The 14,841-nt window shown below is 50.3% G+C and overlaps 5 protein-coding genes across 5 annotated transcripts; 4 read left to right on the top strand and 1 right to left on the bottom strand.

The window, feature by feature from the left end:
* Positions 1–1,984: 1,984 nt before the first annotated feature.
* On the top strand, positions 1,985–3,715 carry A1O5_12436 (3-hydroxyphenylacetate 6-hydroxylase; the record flags this gene model as incomplete). The annotated part of the gene is made up of 4 exons (XM_007753005.1): positions 1,985–2,344; positions 2,393–3,147; positions 3,199–3,317; positions 3,375–3,715. The coding sequence occupies 4 exons, from the start codon at positions 1,985–1,987 to the stop codon at positions 3,713–3,715; spliced, it is 1,575 nt and encodes a 524-aa protein (XP_007751195.1).
* A 1,235-nt stretch (positions 3,716–4,950) lies between these two features.
* A1O5_12435 (uncharacterized protein) lies at positions 4,951–7,148 on the top strand (the record flags this gene model as incomplete). The annotated part of the gene is made up of 3 exons (XM_007753004.1): positions 4,951–5,066; positions 5,123–5,873; positions 5,937–7,148. The coding sequence occupies 3 exons, from the start codon at positions 4,951–4,953 to the stop codon at positions 7,146–7,148; spliced, it is 2,079 nt and encodes a 692-aa protein (XP_007751194.1).
* A 299-nt stretch (positions 7,149–7,447) lies between these two features.
* On the bottom strand, positions 7,448–8,456 carry A1O5_12434 (uncharacterized protein; the record flags this gene model as incomplete). Its single annotated transcript, XM_007753003.1, has 1 exon — positions 7,448–8,456. Exon 1 carries the CDS (start codon positions 7,823–7,825, stop codon positions 7,448–7,450), a length of 378 nt encoding a protein of 125 aa, XP_007751193.1. The 5' UTR covers positions 7,826–8,456.
* Positions 8,457–10,123: 1,667 nt separating this feature from the next.
* Positions 10,124–10,576, top strand: A1O5_12433 (uncharacterized protein; the record flags this gene model as incomplete). The annotated part of the gene is made up of 1 exon (XM_007753002.1): positions 10,124–10,576. One exon carries the CDS (start codon positions 10,124–10,126, stop codon positions 10,574–10,576), a length of 453 nt encoding a protein of 150 aa, XP_007751192.1.
* Positions 10,577–11,922: 1,346 nt separating this feature from the next.
* On the top strand, positions 11,923–13,615 carry A1O5_12432 (uncharacterized protein; the record flags this gene model as incomplete). Its single annotated transcript, XM_007753001.1, has 3 exons — positions 11,923–12,265; positions 12,318–12,686; positions 12,753–13,615. 3 exons carry the CDS (start codon positions 11,923–11,925, stop codon positions 13,613–13,615), a joined length of 1,575 nt encoding a protein of 524 aa, XP_007751191.1.
* Between the last annotated feature and the right edge of the window lie 1,226 nt (positions 13,616–14,841).

Raw genomic sequence — 14,841 nt, 5'->3', positions numbered from 1 at the left:
GTTCGATGGGTGTACGTGTCATACGCAATCTGACAATCATGTGAACCTGACTCAACCACAGGCATCTAAGCTAGATTCACATGAGTCCCTTGTCCGCCGCAGACCCTGGCCATGGGGTGATTATTGGAAACAGCTTGTTGACAGACCGTGCTCCCCCGAGGAAAGGCTCTTGGCATTCGACATGCTCTTGAAGGGTGTTAATCGGTGGATAGAGCATTACAAGGCGACATAATGCAGACGCTATAGATGCTGATCACTCCTGGCGCCACTATGCACTTTCTATCAACGTATTCGAAATAAAATCTCAGCGGACATCAGATCAATGTTTGAATAGGTTTCCATGGCGAACGGCCCGCGGACCTCTCAGCGCCTTCTGTGGATGGCTCCATTGACGCCGTTAACATAGCGATTCTCAAGCAGGCGACTATTTTTTGCAGCATCCTCAGGAACACTGAAATGAGACCTCAATCCTCTGGTTTGCATGCCGTAGCTCTGCCGCCGCTTTCGACATCCGTTTAAGGCCCATTCAGCCAGCCCTAGCGTTATATTGCTCTCAATACTATTGCCATACTGCGCTTGCCAACTTTCCATGGTTTCAGATCCACCGTGCTGGCTTTGTGGTGAGTGTTACTCTCCGGTCTAAGGCTGGTCATTACGTTATGAAGACCTGCGATGCCGCGTCTAAAGCTTGCATCTGTTCGAGCATCGTATTCACCTATAATTAAGCCCACACACTTAGACATTGTGTTACGGTGATACTATGGCGGGCGGAATGTGTCTTCCATAACAAGCCACCCGGTGGAAAGATGAGGAGGTGCCCGTCCACAGAATGGAACGCAGAGCTGAGGATCCATAGATTTGCCGGCAGTGAAGATGAAATAACTCATCCCAGAGCGCGCCACAGCATTCGCAGCGCCGGCCCGGAGGTGCATGGAATGGACCCAAATAAACATCTTTCTCAAAGTCAAAGATATGTCAAAGATACCATCAAATCTGACTCAGCGTAAAAGGAAGCTTGCGCGATTCTTTAGACAGTTCTGTATCGTTTTCGATCACCAAAGGACGGCAAAAACGTTCAGGGTTGGTTCCTGCAAGACATGATGATGCTGGTGAAAAGACTGTACAGCAGAAAAGCCGTCACCGTCAGCAAACAGGGGCCAGATCCAGTATATGATCACCAAGAATAGTTGCTGGCACTATTCTGTCAGGCATGGTGCTTTTGGAAATAATCCCGATTGGTATGTTGGCAAGGCTGAAATCGGACGTTGGCGAGACAGCTAGCGAAGATTTAGCAGCCGTTGTGTGCAATTCGTCCTTGCAAATACCCTGACGTCGTGAACTTTCGTCGATATCAAACTGAAACTACGCAAAAGACCCGGCAACTGGCAACCAGGGTTGAGGATGGTTAATTGTATTCGAGCTCAGGGTTCAAACCACCATCGAGCTTGGGCTTGTAATTGGTTCAAGCTGAATACGCGTTTCCTCAAGCTCTAGCTTCACATGTGACACAACACACCTAATCTCCTTCCTCCAGGCATGAGGGCGGCAGCGGAAAGATCACGCCGTCATTGTTGCAATGATCAGATTGAGCCGGCTATCGATGTTCGGTACACAATAAACATGTCGGAAAGCAAAATGTGGGTCCCAACCTGGCTCGGAGATTCGGAATGTCGCCGAGCACTCGACCATCCGCCCTCCATCCGCCCTCTGGCTGTTTGGGAGAGACTACACACTCATCCCTGCTGCGCATAGGATGACCTTTTAGCTACATTAGTTGACCATGGAAAATGACCTTGTTTCACCAACCTCCGTCGTCAGCGGAAATACTCGGCTCCGACCTCATTCTCTGTTTTATTTGCTGAAAACAAAAGTCGCGTAACAGTATATCTGCCATTGAACCATCAAGGACAAGCCTTGACATGTGCAGTTTGACGGTCGAAATTACATCTGAGATTCAACCAGTTCTCTTTGAGACTCCGGTGAAATGGCGTCAAGCCATTGGGACGCTTTCCAAAGCCAGTCGACCCGTCAGATTGCTCTCTTTGGCATTCTCATCGTAACATCTGTCACGTTCATCATTTATGAGCTTGTCAGATGGAATTCCAGAATACCAAAGTTCTCAGGGCCTGTTGGATTACCGATCGTAGGCAATCTGTGGCAGCTGCGCGGAAAGGATATTCCAGAGCAATATAGGGTATGGTCAAGAAAGTATGGGGCTGTGTATCAGGTCCAGCTTGGGAGCATTCCTGTCCTCGTCATTAACAGTGCAGCGGCTGCGAAAGCAATATTGATCCAGAATTCGCAAGCGACAGCGTCGAGACCAGAATTCTACACATTCCACAAGGTAAAAGGAATTCCTCGATACAAGTCTAAGCCATTACTAACATCACAGATTATCGCCAGTACATCCGGCACAACCCTGGGCACCACTCCATACACGAATTCTCTGAGAAAACGGCGTAAGGTGGTTAGTGCGGCCCTCAACCGCCCCGCTGTCGAGAGTTACATTCCGCATCTCGATATCGAGACGCGATTCTTCTTAGCGGAGGCACTCAAGTATGGTCAATCAGGCGGTAGAGCAATTGATCCAATGCCTCTTTTCCTGCGCTTGAACCTCAGTCTGGGCCTCACACTGCACTGGGGTGATCGCATGGGATCACAGTCAGAGGTGTTCCAAGAAATCGTGTACGTCGAGGACCTAATCAGCAACTTTCGCAGCACCACGGGGAATTTGCAAGACTATGTCCCACTTTTGAGGTTGAACCCATTCAACTCCAGCTCGGCTATCGCCGCCGATATGAGGACCCGCAGGGACAAGTATATCGCTGCCCTTGACCGAGCATTGGATGAGAAGATGAAGAAGGGCGAGCACAAGCCCTGCATCAGGGCCAATGTGAAACTCGACCAGGAGACGAAGCTGGACGAGATGGAGCTGGGCAGTTTGAACCTGACAATGCTTACTGCGGGGCTGGACACTATGAATGGAGCAGTCGGCTGGGGCATCGCTATGTTGGCTACGATGCCCGAGATTCAGAAGAAGGCGCAGGAAGCAATCATGTCAACGTATGGAGATGACGCACCGCTATGCGACGCTTACGACCGGCAATCGTGTGACTATCTTTTCATGATGATTAAAGAGATTGTGCGGTAGGTTCATAGGCCAGGTCTTTGACTCTTCGCTGCTAACATGTGACCTAGGTACTACGCGGTCACTCGTCTTGCATTGCCCCGGCGATCCATCGCCGACTTCACTTATGAAGGCAAACTTGTCCCGAAGGGGACGATCCTCTTTCTGAATGCATGGGCTTGTAACATGGGTGAGCCAGCCCCCGCCTCTGGAAGCCGATGACGATCCCTTATTAACCCACGCACAGATCCTGCTGTCTGGGATGATCCCGAAGTCTTTCGCCCCGAACGCTGGCGGGAACAGCCTGACGCACCGCTCTTCACTTTTGGTGTGGGGCATCGAATGTGTATCGGAACGCAGCTAGCCTACCGAGAACTGTACCTCTTGTTCTTGCGCCTTCTCAACAGCTACGAGATTCGCCCACAAGGACCAATCGAGTCTCACCCAATTCGCGGCGTTGCAAATCGGAACTCCTTGGTGATGTTGCCCAAGAGCTATAAGGTCAGGTTCATTCCCAGGAATGAAAATGCGTTACAGAATGCGCTGGTGGAAGAACTGGGACAAGTTGTATTGGATGGCAAGGTTTGAGAGGCATCCGCGTAGTTCAACTGCCTCTGCCCGATATGCTTTACGCGAGGCAAGAGATGGCCTCCTTTTTGATCTCCTTTGGCCTAGACTTCTAGGAACCTCTTCCAGGAATGGCTTGGACAGGCCAAGGACAGGCCTAGCTTGAGGACTGTGTGAGCCTAGAATTCTAGATTCGGCACGATATTTTAGATGCCTCAGGCCAAGATAGCGCCAACTGGTTGACAACTCAACGTTAGTTAATCAGGCGGCGGCACATGATCGTTCTCTATTGCAGGGTCCCCAAGGTTCATTTCTGTAGAGCCCGCAGCTTCCAATTTCGAGAAGTTCCGGAAGTCCAGTACGAGGCATCCCATCGCGCCGCAAGGGTTCCAGCGAAGACGTAGTCCCAAGGGTGAAGAGACTGAGCTGTACACTAATCGTTTTCGTGGCATTTCGATGCAACCTTCAATAGGGCGTGGACAAGGTTGTCGGGGGTGAATGCAAGCAACTAGAATCCTCACTAGGATAGGGGAACCCATACCTGATCTGATATGTACTGTAATCAGTCCCTTCCCAATAATTGGAATGTCTAGCTCCCTCCACATTCACCATGGCTCGCCCGAGCTAACTGTTTACTCCGGAGTGCTTAGAGCTGGTACGATTACTAGACCAGTTGGCATTTCAAGCACCGAGCACGGTAGGAGCCTATGGAGTCTCAGAAAGGTCCTCGTACCCCGCATGTCCCGCAACCATCACATTTTGCTAGAGCATGCTTGACCGCTTAAATCGAGATCGTCTCCTACTCCTGGTCTTTATCTGCGCCGTTGGCGACCCCTAATCCCGTCCACCTATCTTCTCTTCTCTGGGTCTCCCTCTTGTCACTGATTTTCGAATGATGATGTCTTTTGTCCATAGCGCTGCTGCTGAGTTGAACATCGCAAAACTTGGCTAACTTTTTGGGCCCAAGTCACGGTTTGCAACTGTCTTTTTGGACCTGTTGACAATTTCTGCTTGTTCTTCGCGGGTCGATGGTCGATGGCAGGGCCAGGGACAGCCTGGGCGACTGGGCCGGCTTTTTACCAAACAGAAAATGCGAATACGGCCATTTCGGGCGAGAAAAGAGATCTAGAAACCTCTGCAAGGCCAGAGCCGCCGAAACGCGCACGTTATACCATTCATGCTTGGTCAGTGATACCGTGCTTTGCCCCCGAGTAAACAAACCCGCCGCTGATCTGACGCCTTGGGCCAATCTAGCAATGAATGCAAACGACGCAAGGTCAAATGCGACGGCAACAGTCCATGTCAGAGATGCGCTACACAAAATGTGGATTGCTCATACTTTCGCCGAGGACGACGTGGTAGCTTCGAAGACGTGAGGTGTGGTTGTCCATTCACCAAGCTCACGCACAAGACACTAACACCTCCCAGTGCTCAGAATGACCTCAATTCGCAAATGCGACAGATGCAGAGTGTCCTCCACACTTTGGTAAATAAGATGAGTCCCCGGGCGCCAAATAAACAAGATGCTCGAGAGGGAGGGAATGCAAATGATTCGACGGTCAGGAACTCCGACCAGCGCAACGAGCCGGTTTGGAGCGACGCAAACCCAGTTCGCGCCGAATCACCTCATGTGCGCGGACCAACGAGCACGGAATTCACCCTCGACGTTGTGAAATGCGGCTTCAGAGCTATGGGATATGACTCAACCCCTCCAGCATCACCCACCCAAGCTCAAGTCTGCGGGAATCAAGCACTTGACACGGGCTTACTTTCAAGTTGCAAACTCAGCCCGGGTCTCAGACTGGTGACGAAAGACCCTTTATGGCAACTCGGTAAAACCAGAGCTTTGCAGTTGATTGGAAGCTATACCAGCGGGCCGGGCGCGATGTATCCGGTGCTTCACGGCCAGAATCTGATTGATCAGGTCGAGAAGCTGTTTTCGGCCGTCCACGACCTACAAAATCCAGGTCCTTCGCAACGGAAAGCCCTCGCCTCGGAGGTCCTCCTAGCTCATGATCCAACGACGCTCCAACTGGTCCTGGCCATAGGCATCACGATCCAGAAGAGGAGCTCTGACGAGCTTATGCTTCGACTGTATGACAGTGCCCAGGAAGAATTGACAAGGTCGCTCCTGGATACCCCGACGACCTTACAGTCTGTGGTCTGGTTGATTTTGGCGGTAAGTTTAGTCATGGTCGCTGCCCTGTCCTGCCGCTGAATTAACATCACAACCAAAAAAAAGGCTATTTTCCATTTTCACCTTGACGACGAGCATAAAGCTGGCAAATTCGTTTCCATGGCTGCGCGAGCCTGTTTAGAGCTGGGCCTGCACCGAAACGAGAGTCTCTTGCGTAGCTTTCCAGATATCAAAGAGCGCAACCAAGCTGTTCTTATCTTTTGGGCCGTCTACATACTCGACAGACGTCAGAGTTCGGTACTTGGAATCCCTTTCGTCTTACAGGACATTGATTTTGACGCGACGTTGATGACGCCAACGCTTGATGTTTCCTCCTATGCTGATTTGGAGACCCGGTCACCGAGTGCTGTTCAGGCACAAAAGGCTTCGCTACAATATGTGGCCGCAATGGTTGACTTTGCAAAACTGTCGGGTAAGGCCATCCGGATTGTCAATAAACTGGGTGATATGTCTCTCGAATTCCCTAAAGAAGAAGTCGGCTTTCTAGACTATCAGGTTCAGCAGTGGTACTCAAGTCTGCCTGATATTCTGCAAACCTCTTGTGAACGCGTATGCGAGCACGGGAGTGGAGATAGGGCGACTGATGTGTCTTTCTACCTCCGAGTCGTGCTGAAGACGCGGACTTGTCAACTCCGCAACCTTTTGTGGAGGCCAGTCCTCTATTCTACGGCCAGAGTCTCCAGGAACGCCGGTCATGCCCGGACAGCGATCGAGGCGGCAAAAGAGACGGTTTTGTTTCTATGGAGGGTGAACACATCAACGCCATTGCTTCGGTCGCACCCCGTCTTCTTCAAGCACTTTCTGATCAACGCTCTCGGTGTTCTCTTGCTCAGTATCGTTCACGCATGGGAGGATTTTGGATGCCACATCAGCCAAGATTTCTACATGGCTCTGGATCTCCTGAGAGTCTTGTGTGCAGAGTCACCCCTTATCATGCGATACTGGGAACCCATCCAGAGGCTGGAGAAAGTGGCGCACAGAAATGGCCTTGAGCGTAAGCAAGTTTCTGAAGGGCCAATTCCGGATGAACTCTCGGACATGATCGCAGGTGACCAGGACGGCCACCACGCACCGACCGAAATTATTATGCCGACTTGGGCAGCGGCAAACGAGTCAGAGTGTGACATGGATTTTATAGATCTGGTTGATTTCAGGTCAGACTTCGTCACCCTCTTTGACCTTGAGGCCGGAGGCCCAAATGCCCTTCTTGACATTCCGCTAAACGGGGTGTTCATGACCAATCTTACAGCCTCATAACCTTTGAGGCGGGAGAGACAGCAGGTGGTTCCCTAGGGGCATATAAACCTCGGAGTAGAATTCCACGACTCTCCCCGGCGGAATTACTAAGATATGGCTGGAAACTACCGTGACCAGACTTTCTGGGCTGATTCGCAAGGCGCATTCTGTGCACTCTCCGTCCTGGGGTTGACATTGTATTGAATACTCTACTTATATCGTCTTGCTTATGTCTGGCCGACTGTTCGAAGACAGCGAGCCATGAAGTCACTATTTTGGTTCTCAGCATCAGGCCCCTTAATACCAAGGGTTGTCAGAGCTCAATTTTCAAGTTCGATCTCTTTCACGATAACTGCCCGCTCATGCCGAGTGTTACCACGCATGATATCTTCCAACATGCCTCTAATCGCATTGTTACATGTGGGTTCGACTCCTCGAGCCTGTATCAGGACAATATCCGCATCTTCAAAACGGATATCCTTGCATGGGCGCAATAAAATATTCAATGCCTGTCCCCAATGCTTCCAAGACTCGCCCATTTTGTTGCGCATACAATACCGCATGAATTGTAAAATCTCTCTCATAGAGTTTGATCTCTCTAAATCGCCTCGAACCAAATCAAGGACGCTAATCCTCGTCACGCCTTCGAAAATGGTTTCGATCGTTGTAGGACCAGTCACAAGTTCGAGATCTCCCATCTCACTCTGCCATGTGACGAAGAAATTGCTCCCACCAGCCTCGGATACATATGTTTCTTGGCCAACGAGCCAGGGAATCCGGTCAGAAGTCGGCTATTTCGGCTCTGAAGCAGGCCATATCCTTGGTCCATAGTTTGCCCCCCGACCTTGGCGTGTCCAAAGGCCCCCCCCCCCCGCGGGACGCACGAACAACGTCCTTGTTGCATGCTCGTAATCTCATGCCATGTCATGTATGGTGGGTGGAAGTGAGGGTAGAGACTCGTCTTCCGCTCTGGACGTGCTTCAGAGACGGGTGACTGTTTGTAAAGAGCTGGAAACAAGGCAGAAACAACAAACATCAGTGCTTCTGTGGGCATTGAAGCTCCTATGCTCTCACTTGTAGCGATGAGAGTAGGTCGCAAGTAGAGAAAGGTGCCTGGATGAGCTAGCCAACGAGGACGTTTCAATTCCCACAAACTTGTAGAGTAACTTCTGGAATTCTTGCGAATCGAAGCTCGGAAGAGACATTCGTTTTGCCGATTTCAAGAGATTTCATGTCGGGCCGGGACATGGGCACCTTGATGTCGTACCCCCAGTATACCTTAAGATCTTCGAAACATGTAGTTGCGCAGTGAAGCACTGAAACAAAGGGCTAGATATGAATTGTATTATGGGGTTAAATTTCAAGTTTAGCCCTACTTGACTGCGCTGTCCATCTTACTTGGAGCATATGGTCGGTGGTGGATTTCTATAACCACATCTCGGCAGAATCAGGATGCAAGACCTGGTTGGGAGACTGTGAGCGCGTAACAATCACCTCAGACGCATCAAGTTCGGCATATTGGACACGGCTTGCAGCACCCGACTTATGAGATGTTATTGCGCTTTAACGTTTCACGAACGTTCTCGTCGTCGATGAAAGGTGCAGCGGAGGGCATGGTGAGGATACAGAAGTAAGGAGTATGAAGTTGATTACGAAGAAGTTTGGCGCTTCAAACAAGAACGAAATGCTCGATTTTTTTTTTTTTTTTTTTGGAAGAGAAGACTTGATATGTCCTCGTCGAGCACAAAAAGTCATAGAAAAAACTGAGGGCAGTGTGTCCCAGCCTATAAAAAGGACATTGCATAGTTGCAAACCGTGGCTTCCATTGGCTGCATATTCAGAACAAGGTGGGCATTCTTACTAGGCAGCTCAGTGGACTTTGGGGCCTTTCTGCACACGCTTTGAATCGAAAAGGTTCTGCTGCTCTCTGAAGTCTCCGCCTATTCTGTGTACTCGAGCTGCTTATTCCATGCAGTCGGTGTTTCCTACAAAGAAGCTCATGTACCTTGTCGGATGCCACAAGGAAGTCCCCTGAGAAAAGTTTCTCTGGCAACTGAGGCGTCTTAGTCTGGTTTTGTCCTTTCATCTCGCAACTACTTCGTGATTGTCTCGAGCCAAAAGCTGAACATTTCTCATGTAGATCTCTGTGTATTCTATCCTCCGTGAGCTTCATGCAAATCTCTCTTTATGACTGTTGATCCCTTCTTGTTTATATGGGAATTTCGATACAACTGAGAACGACCAAGGGCACACTGCCGTGCCAACCAGATGCACCCGGTGCACAGAATAGACTGACAAGATCCTCAGGTCTTGGAATCTAACAAGTCCGTCAGTACAATCACAAGTGTTGTCGAAATTATCCCCGTGGCGCGGTCATCTTACAATCCCTCTAGCGAGTCTTCCTCCGAGGCGGAAGTTACTCCTTCTATCTAGCCTTTCCGAAGCCCTAATCCATTTCCGAAAGTATGTTCGACGGAGCATGTTCGGCTGTCAAAGCCCCGTGCGGGGCGCGACAGTTCAACACCAGGCATTAGATCTTGTCTAGCGGATATCCAAAGGGAAATGGGCACTCCGCTTTTCAGGGGGTTCAATCCGGGGCAAGTGGTGAGAGCGTGGAGAGATGAAATTTTCCCGTCGGCCTTTCACACTGCTATCGCTAGACTTCCCCAGCTTAGATGATGGAAGCCAAGGGACACATGCGTCAGGCTGCACTACGGAAGATTGTCAGGTTCCGGTCAGGCTCCGATCAGAACGGGTACCCATAGCCATACTGGGTACCTAGCCAGGCCTAGTTAAACACGCCGGCTCTCCTCACAACAAGCATTCGTCCGATGTCCTTCTAGGCGGGCATAACAGTCAGGCACTCCAACGTTTCTACATATCTTGTACAGACACAACCGCTAGTCGTCTGGCGTTCGTTCCAACTTCAATGCTTTAGAGCATCTATAATGCTCATTCCTCCAGAACTTGCAGCGGGCCCTTTGAAATAACTAGTCATGGCACAATCATGGCAATCTCCCTTAAAAACGAAAGAGTACCTCGCGATGATCGGGGACTTCCCAGACAACGTGCCAGTTACAGTGATCCACATGCTCCGCTTCAACGAGCAAGCTATCTACCCGCCTTCCTCGCCCCATGCTTCTCTCGAGCCCACCTCTGGCCGCGATGCCTTCTGGAAGCGCTACGTTCCCGCGGGAAATACTGCCGCTCAAAAACTCGGCATCAAACCTGCCGAGACACTCTTCTTCTCAGATACCGTCACAAACCTCCTGCAGCACAACGACATTCCCTGGGACGTCGTCACGGCGAGAAAGTATGAGAGTTTCGCTGTCTACGCTAGATACCAGAAGAGCATGGAGTACAGCGAGTGGGCAGCGCCGCATAGAGATGCAGCATTGAAGGATTGGTCTCTGGTGGCTTGCATTCAAGGCGAACTCCCAAAGGCCTAGGACTATAAGTAGCGGGTGAAGAAGAAAATTGTGAAACGGAGGTGGTAATGGACGCGTTCACGTGACGGCATGAGAGCAAGAGTATCAGGTTGCTTCTTGTCTATCTGCGCTATTCAGCGATTCCTTCCTGTTTATATAGACATCCCGCCTGTGTGACGAGGTGGTCTCTAATTCTGCCCTGTAAAGAGAACACAGCCTCATATGCCTTGCGAGAGTTCTGACGATGAGGCTAGTGTTGCCATAATTAGCGCGTTCCGTCTTACAAAATTCTCCCCATGGGATGTGAGCCGCCTTGTTATAGACGCGTTACGATCAAGGCAGCCTTTCTTCCTCGTTAGGCTCCCCCAGATTTTTGGGCCCTGATTGCTGATCGCAGGTTTCAATCTTTGTCCTTTCTCATCGTCATAAACCTTTTCTTGACCTAGAGACTTACGTTTCATTCGGTATCCTTTGACCTTGGCATAATAGATGAGGAGCCTTTTTCGCCTCCTTTTCATTTCTTGCAGGGGGGTTATCCAAGAAGATTCAATTGCATATCATAAAAGCTCTATTGGCCTAAACTCTGACTCCATTCACAGAATACCTCGCCGCGAGGTCCACTCTGTCGCGGAGATTGACTTTGGGCAAGGGGATGGCCGAGATTCCGAGCACTTATTGAGCTGAGCCAAACCTTCCTCCTGATGGAGACCAGCTGTAACTTAGCACATGCATGTTTGGCAGACGAACATTCTGCAGTTTAGCACTGTGAACTATGGAAGAACTCGGACTATATGGCGATTCCGAGGCGTCGGATCCTATCAATTGCAGCTCAAGAGTTAGACGTGGACCTCTCGCTCGCATGCTCAAAGGTAACTATCTACTGAGGCTTACGAGACAGCTTAGCACCTCACGAGTCCCTTTGACAGAGTGGAAAACCCTGACACTCGCCTTTTTTTAAGCTGGGTCAAAGCTGGGTCAAAAGAATGCACCAAGTCCAGTTAGAGTGACGGAAATCATTGCTCGGAGTTGGCAGTTGATGCTGCTTACGAAACCTTTTTCTTCCGACCCGGCAAAACAAAGCCATAATCGTGGAATAATTTGAACAATACAGGCGAAGCTTTTGCCGCTCCCGACTAACCGCAAATCGCGATCCCCGCTTCCGACATACCAGATCGGGATTCCATGGTCTTCGTGGGGTAATCCGGAGTTGTGTTAGCCCAGCGGAACTTGCGTTAAGCATCTCAGCTTTAAAGGGAGCAATTTCGGCAATAAAAGGCTGAACCGCTATCTGAGATCACGGCCTACTGTCTTACCTTACAACCTTGGGATTCCTTTGCTGGGAACAGATCGCCGCAGCTTATTCCGACATGGCTGGTTCTTTCACAACGGAAAAGACATGCAGTGAGCACGTTGAAGTGGGGGAAGAAAAGAACAACTGCCATGGCTCTATTCCACTCGATACCACGGTGTTGGCTGATCAAGAGCTTTCAGCATTCGACCGAAAGATGCTGCTGAAGCTGGACTTGATTATTATACCGGTGGTGGCGCTGCTTTTTCTCATGTCTTTCTTGGATCGTGGCAATATTGGAAATGCTCGGGTGGTGAGTGATTTTTGTGACCGTTGGTTTCTCGCCGTGTCGGCTTTATTGAGTGATGTTCAGGCTGGTTTACAAGCGGATCTACACCTCACAGACCACCAATATCAGACCGGTAAGACGCGAAACCCCTTAAAGTTTGGGCGCTAAATGATGTGTTCTCAAAGCACTTACGGTCACCTACGTGCCGTACATTCTCGCCGAGCTGCCTTCCAACCTCCTTCTCTCAAAGATCGGTCCAAAGATTCTTCTTCCGACCCTCTGCACGGGATGGGGTATTGTCACAACACTCCAAAGCCAAGTCCACAACTATGACGGTCTCATCGCTTGTCGTTTCTTCCTTGGTCTTCTCGAAGGAGGCTTGTTCCCCGGCATAGTACTATATCTTTCATTTTTCTATCGTCGACATGAGCTGCAGCTCCGAGTTGCCTTATTTTTTGCTGCAACTTCGGCCGCTGGAGCTTTCTCCGGACTACTCGCGGCGGCAATCATTCAGATGGATGGTGTTGGAGGCATGCGTGGCTGGCAATGGATCTGTGAGCTCTCACCATCTCTTCGCCCAAACCTGCTTTCAATTGGCGCTGACTCTCAATGACTGATAGTTTGTCTGGAGGGCATTCTTACCTTCCTCATCGGTTTCGGCTCCTTCTTCTTGCTTCCAAACAATCCACGCCAGGTTCACACGTTCACTGCGGAGCAAGCCGCTAGATGCGAAGAGCGACTCAAGCTTGACGTTGACCTCCAAAGCCACGAAAGTGTCGACCTCAAATCCGTCGCGTCAGCTTTTGCCAGTGTGCACGTATGGCTCATGGTGTTCCAGCTTTTCGGCGCCGGAGCATGCTTGTACGGCCTAGCGTACTTTACACCGTCGATTGTCAAAGGCTTTGGGTACAACGAGACACAAACCCAGCTCTTGACAGCTCCACCCTTCATCGCGGCGTTCATTGTCAACCTGTTCACGGCCTATATGTCTGATAAATATCGACAACGAGGACTCGCAGCCATCGGAACCTGGATCATCGCGCTTGTTGGGTTTGTCATGTTCTACAAGTGCCGAAGCATAGGGTCGCGCTATACTTCTCTCTTCTTGATGATCACGGGGGTCTATTCCGCCTCGCCCTGTCTCGTCTGCTGGGTGCCAAACAACACTGCCGCGCGCACCAGACGTGCCACTGCCATTGCCATGGCTTTCATCAGTACCAACGTAGGCGGCATTGTCAGTACTTGGATTTTCCCCACGTCCCAGGCGCCTTATTACCGCTTTGCGTCGAGATTCCTCATGTCATTAAATATCACTTCCCTTGTCTTGGCAGCTGTCACCATTTTCTGGCTCAGAAGGCGCAATGCAGAGAAGGGCGAAACAGAATACCGACGCAGGGTCCTGGAGCCAGTGGCGGGTCTGGAGCCTGCTGATCAACTCCGAATTCTCGGAGACTCGCACCCAGATTACTACTTTACATACTAAGTCACGGTAGCCCAAAGTCACGGTGAATGCTTTTCCTGGCTCTTTCTCTTCAGGCTCATGTGCTAGAATTGGGTCTGTCTCGAAGAGGATACTTGCCAAGGCACAATCTTGCATCCATTTGAGGATGTAGAACTTGACGAAACATTCTATCGTGAAGTGGTAGGCATAGGTGAACGGAGCTCTGTTTAATCGATCTTGTAATCTGCGTTGACGTTGCGGAGAGTCGAATAACCCTAACTTAACTTAGTCTTTGGACAAGCGAAGGTCATGCGCAAGACTTCGAGTTACCGACTCTCTTGAATCCGAATCCGTTTCCGATTCCTACGGCTCGGAGTGTTAAATTTGACCCCTTATTTGATTCTTCTTGGATATGCCTCAGTTGGCCACCGCAAATGTTCATCCCTAGGGGTGCAAAACTGGGCTTCATGCTCAGGAGGATAACCTGTGGAATAATTACCTTCCCCCACCCTGGTTCTAACGTTTTTCTATGTTATTCTCCCTCATTCGTTATAAGTTGGCCAAAAGGAAAGGGGATGTCGCTACTCCTCGCCCGAGCCACAGGAAGCGCTGCCTGATGCCCGTTCGTAGAAGACTATTCGGGCTCAGGTTGTCTCAGTCCTCAGACCCGATATCGGGGCTACGCCCTGATTGGCTAGGTTATAAGCTAAAGCGCCGGCCAATCATAAAATTCAAAGAATGTTACGATAAACGAGTCTAAGGCCCGATACTGTAACAAGGCGAGGTGGCTGTGCTGTGATGGGCTGTGCTGGGCTGGTAGAGCGGTGGCAGGCAGAGATCTGTCAGGTCACATGTCAAACCTAAATGGGCTGGCAGAGAAGGGGGTGCGGAACAGTTTACAGTGCTGGCAGTGTACCATTTTTTTACGAGTTTGAGCAGAGTATCATGAATTCCATGGCTTTTTGGCGCTATCTACCTAATTCCTGAGTGTTTTCTATCAGTCCTGTCCTGTTCCTCGAAGTTCCCGCTGTGCTAGGTGTTCGTAGCCTTAGCCGCTGCTCCTCTGAGTGGTGTTGGTGGTGTTGTTTTGTCAGTATCAACCAGAAACGCGTTCTCGATTCCCGATCTGCTGGACAGGCCTCTGTGCGTTGTTGCACGTGCACGCCGAACCCTGAAGTGCTCTGTTACAATATCACGGTGTCACGGAACCACCGGAGCGATCTCAATGTAATATGAATTCTAGTATGAAGGAAGGCTAACTAACAAGT

This window comes from Cladophialophora psammophila (genome assembly GCF_000585535.1).
Source record: "Cladophialophora psammophila CBS 110553 chromosome Unknown aczJe-supercont1.33, whole genome shotgun sequence".
Classification (NCBI taxonomy): domain Eukaryota; kingdom Fungi; phylum Ascomycota; class Eurotiomycetes; order Chaetothyriales; family Herpotrichiellaceae; genus Cladophialophora; species Cladophialophora psammophila.
Note: the sequence above shows the minus strand (reverse complement) of the source record. Positions and strands in the feature narration are given on the sequence as shown.